Source organism: Mustela erminea, chromosome 13 (genome assembly GCF_009829155.1).
Source record: "Mustela erminea isolate mMusErm1 chromosome 13, mMusErm1.Pri, whole genome shotgun sequence".
NCBI lineage: Eukaryota > Metazoa > Chordata > Mammalia > Carnivora > Mustelidae > Mustela > Mustela erminea.
This window is the reverse complement of record NC_045626.1, coordinates 82,995,967-83,006,049: the sequence shown is the minus strand read 5'-3', so window position 1 is coordinate 83,006,049 and position 10,083 is coordinate 82,995,967. Positions and strand designations below refer to the sequence as shown.

At 44.6% G+C, this 10,083-nt stretch overlaps 1 protein-coding gene across 1 annotated transcript; it reads right to left on the bottom strand.

Moving 5' to 3' along the window:
- Positions 1-4,424: 4,424 nt before the first annotated feature.
- On the bottom strand, positions 4,425-9,569 carry RPL6 (ribosomal protein L6). The gene is made up of 7 exons (XM_032310580.1): positions 9,497-9,569; positions 8,368-8,604; positions 8,181-8,279; positions 6,955-7,098; positions 6,175-6,223; positions 5,405-5,589; positions 4,425-4,614 (listed from the first exon to the last, which is right to left on the bottom strand). The coding sequence occupies exons 2-7, from the start codon at positions 8,602-8,604 to the stop codon at positions 4,462-4,464; spliced, it is 867 nt and encodes a 288-aa protein (XP_032166471.1). The 5' UTR covers positions 9,497-9,569; the 3' UTR covers positions 4,425-4,461.
- Positions 9,570-10,083: the final 514 nt, after the last annotated feature.

The window sequence follows — 10,083 nt, the reverse complement described above, 5'->3', positions numbered from 1 at the left end:
TGTATCAATGTTCATGGCACCCTTATTCACGGTTGTCAAAAGGGTTCAATGACCCAAACCTGCATCCATGGGTGAAAGAATTAACAAAATGTGGGGCGCCTGGGTGGCTCAGTGGGTTAGGCCGCTGCCTTCGGCTCAGGTCATGATCCCAGGGTCCTGGGATCGAGTCCCGCATCGGGCTCTCTGCTCAGCAGGGAGCCTGCTTCCCTCTCTCTCTCTCTTCCTGCCTCTCCATCTACTTGTGATCTCTCTCTGTCAAATAAATAAATAAAATCTTTAAAAAAAAAAAAGAATTAACAAAATGTAATATAGCCACCCAATGGAATATGATTCAGTCATTTACGAAGTACTGAAACGGGCCACAACGTGAATGAAACTGGAAGACATCATGCAAAGTGAAATAAACCAGACACAAACACTATATGTGAGGTACATAAAATAGTCTAATTCCAAAGACCAAGCAGACTAGGATACCAGAGGCTGGGGAGAGGGGGAATGGGTTGTCAGTGGTTAATGGGTACAGGGCTTCAGTCTGGAATAACAAAAAAAGTTCTGGAGATGGTTGGTGGTAATGTTTGCACAACAGGAACTGCACACTTAAAAATGTTAAAAATCGGGGCGCCTGGGTGGCTCCGTGGGTTAGGGCCTCTGCCTTTGGCTTGGGTCATGATCCCAGGGTCCTGGGATGGAGCCCCGCATCAGGCTCTCTGCTCAGCAGGGGGCCTGCTTCCCCCCTCTCTGCCTGCTGCTCTGCCTACTTGTGATCTCTGTCAAATAAATAATAAAATTTAAAAAATGTTAAAAATTGTACATTTTGCTATATTTTATCACAAACAATTACACAGAAAAAAGTATATACTTTTAACTGCTTAGCACATACTCAGAACCATAGCATTTCCTATTACTATATTGAATATCTAAAAGGTATATGAATAAGCAGCAAAGCCAGGATTCAAATCCAAGTGTTTTCCATTCCCAAAGCTCTAACACTAACCTCTGCACTATTTTCAACTGACTGCACTCGGATATCTTTTGAATGAATTATTCCACACCTTTTCGCAAAAAAGAAATTCCAGTTTTTTTGTTTGTTTGTTTTTTTAAAGATTTTATTTATTTATTTGACAGACAGAGATACAAGTAGGCAGAGAGGCAGGTAGACTCCCTGCTGAGCAGAGAGCCCAATGCAGGGCTCGATCCCAGGACACTGGGATCATGACCTGAGCCGAAGGCAGAGGCTTTAACCCACTGAGCCACCCAGGCGCCCCAAGAAATTCCAGTTTTATACTTGTATAAGGTATGGGGAAATTCAGAATATTGTTGCCTTTCCCCACACGTATTTTGTTTTTCTGCATTGCGCATTGCAGAGCTGCACTGAGCTCTGTTCAACGTTTGTTAGAGTCCCTAAAGTTGGGAATGGGGGGCACCTGGGTGGCTCAGTGGGTTAAGCCTCTGCCTTGGGCTCAGGTCATGATCCCAGGGTCCTGGGATTGAGCCCCGCATCCGGCTCTCTGCTCAGCAGAGTTCTCTGCTTCCTCCTCTCTCCCTGCCTGCCTCTCTGCCTACTTGTAATCTCTGTCTGTCAAATAAATAAATGAAATCTTTAAAAAAAAAAAAAGTTGGGAATAGGGCTTTAGACCCTGGTCATGGCAGCTTGGGGGACCCCACAGGCTGAATAATCGCCCCAAATGTGTCCATGCCCTTATTCCTGGACTGCTGTGTATTTACTTCACTTCGCGAAAAGAACTTGGCCCATGTGATGAAGCTGATCTTGAGACCGGGTATGTGATTAACACGAAGTACTTGGTCTTTGCTCCTGGTCCCTGCATAAAGCTCCTAAAACCCATGGGATTTCCCAGCGATAGAGGGGTCTTTTGTTACTGTTAAGAAGCTCCTTTAGATCACACTGAGTTTATGCTAATGCAGTGACTTGGAATAGGACCCCAGCCTCAAGATGGGGCTGGTCACCACGAAGCCCAATAGATTATAAGGCTGAAATTTACAGCCCTCCCTAGGCTTAAGGGAAGGTACGGCAGGGGTGTGGTTTGGGTCTGGGAATGTGGTGGGAAGAAGCTGGAGATTAACATCTGTAAACACTCTGGGAAAATAACAAAAAATCTGAACAATGTTTGGTGGCCTTCTGGGTTAGTGAATACAGAGGAGCCAGGAGGGGTTTACCTCCTTTACCTGGAGAGGACATGCTTCCCCCACTACCCTTACCCTTTGCTATAGATCTCTTCCATTTGGCTCTTCTGAGTTTATCTTTCAGTAACAAATAAATGTAATCAGATGTTTCTGAGTTCTGTTCAGTCATCATAGCACAGTTGTAGGGTAAACCAGGTCAGACAGAAATGGGGTAACCTGTGGTAACTACTCCCTAACTGGTGTCTGAAGGGCAGAGTAGGTTTAAAAAATGGGCCAATCAGAGGGCCTTGTGGCCAAAATGACTTTTGAAACTGAACCTGAGCTATAAAGAACCACTAGAGACCACAGCCAGAAGTGACATCTGGATATGTTTCAAAACTGTATCATAGCACATGCTATATACCTAGCGGAGACACTAGAGTTAAAAGAAGTCATGAGGATGGGGATGTAACACAGCATGGGGATTACTATCAGTAATTCTGTATCATTATTTGAAGGTTGCTGTATTTTAGGTGCCTGGGTGGCTCAGTTGTTATGATTCCAGTGTCCTGAGATTGAGCCCTGCACTGGGCTCCCGGCTCAGCAGAGAGCCTGCTTCTCCTCTGTCAAATAAATAAATTAAAATCATTTAAAAAAATTGCTAGATTTAAGTCTCACAGGATTTTCTATATACACATGGTGATGGATGTTAACTAATGGTAGTGATCATCATGTTATACCCCTGAACTGTACACCAACTGACAGCTGTCAATTACATCTCGATTATAAAAAATCAGAAATACCAAGTGCTGAGAAGGAAGTGGAGTAACTGGAACTGTTACTCATTGCAGGTGGGATGCAAAATGGGAAGGTCTGCCAGTTTCTTATACAAACATGCATTCACGATTTAACCCAGTAATCCTGCATTTTCACCCAACATTAACTAAAATATACCCACACAAAAACCTGTAAGTGAATGTTGATGGTGGCTTTACTCATCATCTCCAGGAACTGTGAACAACCCAAATGTCTTTCAGTGGGTGAATTTTAGGACAGTGATCTATGGACCTACCGGAACGGACAGAGCTACTGAGCCACGGGTATGAACAAATCTCAGTAACATTATGCTTAGTATACAGTAGGACATTCTGCAAAGGCGGAACTACAGGAACTTAAGTTTGAACAGGGACTGCCTGGAGTGGATGTTACGAACATGAGGGAACTTTCCTAGTCACGATGCTTACCCAACTGCACAGGTGTCACAGAACTACACACTCAAAATTATGAATCTCACCTAATGTGAACTGTCAATAAAAGCAACTTCAAAAAACCCACCAGGGTCATCTTTCACTTATCTACTGCCAACACCCCAAATCTGAGGACCCGTTGTGTAAGCGAGCCCGCAGAGAAACAGACACTGTTGTACAGAACATCTGGCTCAAACCCCACGGAGGGCAGTTTAGCACAGTCTACTAAAATTAAATGCGCAAATCTTTCCCCAGCCAAAAATATTTACCTGATACTCATCTGTGTGCACACTTGTATTTGTTTTACTACCTTGTACACAATTATAAATGATATAAAAAAAAATCCATATAATGGTACACTATCTTCTCCATCAGTGAGGATGGACTTCACGGAATGTCCGAAACATGTTGCTAGCTGTGTAATAGTATGTGTAGCACATGAGGCTTTGACTTTAAAAAAAAAAAAAAAAAAAAAGGACGATAAATCATTATACTCACTTGATGTATGTGCTTTTAAAAAACTAGATACGCGGGGTACCTGGGTGCCTCAGTGGGTTAAAGCCTCTGCCTTCGGCTCAGGTCATGATCCCGGGATCCTGGGATCGAGCCCTGCATCAGGCTCTCTGCTCAGCAGGAGCCTGCTTCCTTTCCTCTCTCTCTGCCTACTTGTGATCTCTGTCAAATAATTAAAATCTTAAAACAAAAACAAACAAAACCCTCGAAACTAGGTATGGAAGACTAACAGCAATGATCGAGTTGGGCCAACAGGGGAGAACTGTATCATCGTCGAAGGAAGGAAAATCTGTGGCCTGAAGGGCAGTTTGTTCTCCTGCTCCGTGGTACCCAGGGAAATAGTGCTATTTCATATGGTAGGTGCTGGGTGACAAGCCAGACACTAAGCTAAAATGCGGACACCAAGCCGAAGAGGTGGTTCCCCTGCAGCGAGTGCCACCCTCCCAAACGCCCCTCCTCTCAGCAGAGGCTAAGACCCTACAAGCTGGCCGAGCCAAGCCACATCTCCAGGTAGATATACATTTTAAAATAGACACAAAGGAATTGGATCAGTTATTTAATTAGTTCTTTTGTAAGAAATTTAGAACACCAATTTGTGAGGATAAACTCCATTTGTGAGAGAAAACACAGAGCGGAGGTAGCCCTGAAGCTGAGGAACAGCCTTGATTTTTGGCAGAATTTGTGAGTCCACAGCTTTCTGATCAACCTTGCGCTGCTCTGTAATCTCGTATTTCTAGGGGAGAGAAAGAAAAGAAGATCGTTTAAAAGTAGGGCATAAGTACCAGACTCCATTTGACTCAGGAATCCTATCTCACAAGTACTAAATCCCAGGGATATTTAGAAAGCAATTTTGATCATCTTTTCCTTGGAGGACTATGAAGTAGTATAGTATAACCTTGTTTTTAACATAGCAAAAACTGCAGCTCTTTTCCTTTTGTCTACTTTAATACATATCGAGGATAAACAAGGGTAGGGGCATCTCGGTGGCTCAGTCAGTAAAGCCTCTGACTCTTGACTTTGGTTCAAGTTATGATCACAGGGCTGTGAGATCAAGCCCCATGTGGGGCTGTGAGCTGGGCATGGAGCCTGCTTAAGATTCTCTTTCCTACCCCCTCCCCAAAAAAGGATAAAAAAGTGTGAACCCCCAGCAGAACAGTAGCAGTTAGGAGTGCCTGGGTGGCTCAGTTGGTTAAGAGTCTGCCCCAGGCTCAAGTCATGATCCCGGGTTTCTGGGATGGGGCCTGCATCGGGCTCCCTGCTCAATGGAGAGCCTGCTTCTTCCTTTCCCTCTGCTGCTCCCCTGTCTGTGCTCTGTCAAATAAATAAAATCTTAAAAAATAGTCTAAGCAGAGCTCTCAACCACCATTAAGAATCACTGAAAGCAGCACCATCTGGAATGATGTAATTCCCCAGATATTCCTCATTATTAACAACTTCTCTCTGTCAACTCCTTGTGAAAACTTTTTTCACTCCCACCTAGGGAAGTGGAGTTATCAGGGGCCAAGACAGAATGAGAAGCTTACCTCTTTCTCGGTGTCGAAGATCTCACCCTCCTGGTGTCTGGGCTTACGCAACTTCTTCTTCTTGAAATAAGCATCAGTGAGATGTTTGGGGATTTTTACGTTGCTGATATCAATTTTGGTAGAAGTGGCAATGACGAATTTCTGGTGTGTTCTACGCAGAGGAACTCGATTGAGGGACAGAGGTCCTAAAGAAAAAAAAAATCAATATACCGAGGGAAAGAGAAAGCAAAGACTTAAGAACAGACTTTAAATTTAAAGAAATCTGGTGTACTGAATTTTTTACTCAGTTTGAAGAACTCTCAAACTGCCCTTTTTACAGTCAACACCTAGACTTTCTCAAGATCTCAGTACGTCCACGGTTTCTTCTTCAAATCTTAAGTCACCCAAGCTGGGAGACAGCATAATCACTCACACATGCTGGCCAAAGCCACAGGTCCCAGACAAATTTAAACCAAGCACTGCTTTCCAGAGTGAACAGTTCGCTTTTTACCTGTTTGGCCACTGTACTCTGGTTCCAAGCGGCGGACCAATTACAAGTCTCACGCAGAACCATTCCCTGGGGTTAACAGCCACCCATTCTTCTAGTGGCAGTTAACTGGTGCTATGTTGCCACACAAAATTTAAACACCTGCTTCCTTAGAACTCAGGTGTATGCAAGACAATGAAATAGGGCACGTAATCTCAACACTGGAACTTCCATGTAGGTGGGAGCGAAAGTACATTTAAAAGTGCCAAATTTCAGAGAATATAAAATCCAAGGATCTTCTTACCAGTCACAAGTAGCAAGCCACTGCTCAGCTGCTTCAGGAAAACTACCCGCTGTAAATCAAACAGACACATCAGACATTTCTGTGTTAAAAACAGATTTCAAGGGACGCCTGGGTGGCTCAGTTGGTTAAGCGGCTGCCTTCGGCTCAGGTCATGATCCCAGCGTCCTGGGATTGAGTCCCGTATCGGGGCTCCTTGCTCCGCAGGGAACCTGCTTCTCCCTTTGCCTCTGCCTGCCTCTCGGCCTACTTATGATCTCTCTCTGACAAATAAATAAAATCTTAAAAAAAACCCCAAACAAACAGATTTCTAAATTAATCAAATCTTATGCTTCTAAATTTGGTAAAGGAAACTTCTAAGTATGTATCCACTCAGCAACTCTAGAATCAAGCATACCAAACTGCTAACAGGGGCAACCCTTGGATATGAGCAATACTTCTGTGCGCTTGTTTTTAAAGAGCAACGATTACCTTCTTTAACTCAGTAATTCTACCCCTGCAAAGCTATCCCAAGGAAATAACTGAAATATATAAATACTTTTGGGTACAGGGACATCTAAATCATCTGTAATACGTAACCCCAACACGCAGGAAATGGTAGTAACTTATTGTACTTTATGGACTAAACGTGTCATGCTAGTGCCTGGGCTCCTGGTATTGTCGCCTCCACCCCCCACTGCGAACCACAGCTACCACAAGCAAATGCAGAAACTTTATGCAGAGTGTCAACACATGATTATCAAGCACCTCAAGCCCCTGAGCTGAAGCGTCCGCTCTGCTCACCTTGCCTCTGTGGCGCCCAGTGAGGATGATCAAAATGGTCCCAGGGGTGATGCTAGCTCGCAGTTTTCTCACATGCTGACTGAAAGGTTTTTTGCCGTGGCTCAACAGCTTTCGAGGCACGTCTTCAGTAGGATAATACCTAGGCTGTAAGGAATCCACAGGTCCAACTTATTTAAACAACTGAATCAGATTAGTAGAGCTGGTTGTGACAGCGGAACGCTCGCTACACCCTTTCGCCCATTTTAAATGATTTACACTGCTGCATTTCATTTTCACTTCTCCCAAGTCATAGGAAATTTGGAAAAGGTAAGTGCTGCTTATCCTTCCCTATGCAAAACCCAAGAGGAAATCCATTTAACTAAAGGAGCAGAGTGTTCAGGCAAAGGCAGAAAAGCATCAAGCAAGTTACTTCTGTAGACTTGGGATTAAATGACAAGCTCTCATACACTGTCTTCTCATCACACACTGTGGCACAGCAGTGACTCTCAAGCTTTCCTGTAGTCTCTGACCTTAACCTAAATTGTACTTCTCCAAAAACACATCTGACACACATTTTGGAGATTATGACGGACGCATGGCTTGTTTTTCCATTGTATTCACATCCTCCACGTTAATGTGCATCACTCCCATGTTATGCACAAAGGGAAACAAAACCCCACAGTTCAGATCAGGACCACTGGTTCATTTATTGTAAAAACAAGACCCTACACAGACTATTAAGCTTTCGACAAGTAACACACAATAACCTCCTGCTTCGACCACAGACATTAGTACCTAACAGAAAACTAGCCCACAAAAACAGTAACAAGGAATCGAAGTAGTAATCCCCTCTGGAGCAGTAATTTCCAACTGTGATGACCGTAATATACCTGGGAATATTTTCATAATGGAAATTACAAAGCAAATGTTGAGAAAATGTCTTGTGCATGGTGGAGGAGCCAAGCAACAGTCCTCTGGTATGTAACTGTTCTACAAGCCCAGCAGCACCGAGATCGTGCCCCACGTAATTCTCCCAACACTGTGAGGCAGACCTTTATTCACTGCTTTACCCGCGAGGAAAAGCAACTCTGCTTAAGATCAGACGACAAACGTTTAAGAGGCCTGGGGGTAAACCCAGAATCCTCCACTAGTCATTTTCTGGCCAACGCACACCTTTAAAACCTGAGAACACCAAAAACCCCTCACGGTTTTCAAGTCTCCCGTTTACCGGCTCTTCCAAATCTTACCATTTTGCGCAGTTTAACCACTCGGGTACCACCGTTCTTGTCACCACCAACTGGTTTGGTGACAGTAGCAAGAACCTTCTCCTTCTTTTTCTTTTCAACCTGTCACAGAAATGCATCAAAGTCAGGCAGACAAAAATTCCTAAGGTGAAGACAAAAGTCTTGGTCAGTGACCCTCCTCACCCCTTACCCTGGATTTAGCTGCCGAATACTTCCTCTTGTACATGGCCTTTCTGGAATACATAGCCGATCGGGAGTACCTGCCAATTCCTCTGACTAGGACAGGGTTTCGGCTGCAGTGGGGCTTCCCCTTCTTCGGGGTTTTAGCCTTCTTGTTACCCTTCTTAGCCTTGCCACCGCCATCAGCCTTCTTGGCTTCAGGTTTCTTCTCCTTAGTATCCGGCTTCTCAGCTTTTTCGCCCGCCATCTACCAGGACACACATTTAAAAAGAAAGGGACTTCTCCAGTTATCACATGACAAAGCAGGTCTACACAGCACACTGACAGGCTTCCGAGACGACGAACCCGCGAACCCTCACCCTCTCTTCCCAAGCAGTCATAACATCCTTTCACTCCTTCCCTGAAAAACCCCAAACCACACACACGTGCAATAACCCTCACAGTGGTTCGTTTTTAAGAACCTGAAGAGCTCTTACAACTGTTTGCTAAACATTTAGTGGCTAAAAGTCCCTGTTCCATTCGATCTTTATTCCTGTTCTGCGAATTAGGAATCTCACGAATCGCCACAGTTTATGGAGCAGCGACGCTGGACCCTGAAACCATTCGCTTCCAGAGCTTCTGCGCTTTTAGACTGCTGTCTCACTTAAGAAATCCGGCTTAGGAAGGAACACACCGGCCCAAACTCAGACCAGACTGAAAAGCGCAGAGCCAAGAGGCGACTTCCGGTCGCAGACGTGTTAAGGAAAAGTTGCGTTTGGCCTCAGCCCCAAAGCTCAACGTGGCTCCGACGAACTCAGAGGCGTTTTCTGGAACCCGAACCCGGGATTCCGGGGCACGCGCCATCATCCTGGTCCCTACCGCCCCACTACCCCGCTACGGATCTCCAGAAGGGTCCTGTAACCCCAGCCCAGAAGAGTGGCAAGCAGCCGGGAGCTCCGGAGCCTCTTTGGCACCCCACCTCACCCACTTCGTGCCCCGCGCAAACCCAGGCGAGACAAATGAAGCGTCTAGGAGGGCTCTCAGTTGGCCCAAAGCATGTCCGACTCCTGCAGGTGTCCACTTGATACCCTCCTGATTCGGATGGCGAAGGATGGGGGATCCAGATATCGAGTCTTGCAAAGAAGCCCCGCCATTCTTACCTTGCAAGATGGGAAAGAGAACTAAGGACCCGGCTTCCGGTCTATAAGGAATCACGGGAAGTGTTGAGTCTCACTTCCTTCCGGATACGAGGCATTATGGGAAATGTAGTTTTCTCTCCTTTGCCAGACGTACGAAGAGCAATTTCTTCTTTTAAGAGGCAATAGACAAGAACATTTTGAACATATTTCACTTTATAGACCAATAAAATTCTCAAAATACTTTTAGAAGTCGACATAAATTACAGTTTTTTATTTTGCTTTCTAAGGGCATTAGAAAGGACTGACAATTCACTGTAAAAGGGGAGAGATAGATGAAAGACCAAATTCCAAAAAAAAAAAAAAAAAAAAAAAAGCGAAATCTTTCCTATGAAAGGCTAGTTGGGAACCTTTCATGGACGTTTTCTCTGAAATTGACCTAATACCTACATCCCCTTTTCAGACTATAGCCTATGCTCAATGGCCCAGAGTCAGAAAAGACAGAATTGGCTGGCTTAATTGGTAGATCATGTAACTCTTGATCCTGGGGTTGTTGAGGTCAAGCCCCACACTGGGTGTAGAGATTACTTAAAATAAATTCTTTAAAGAAG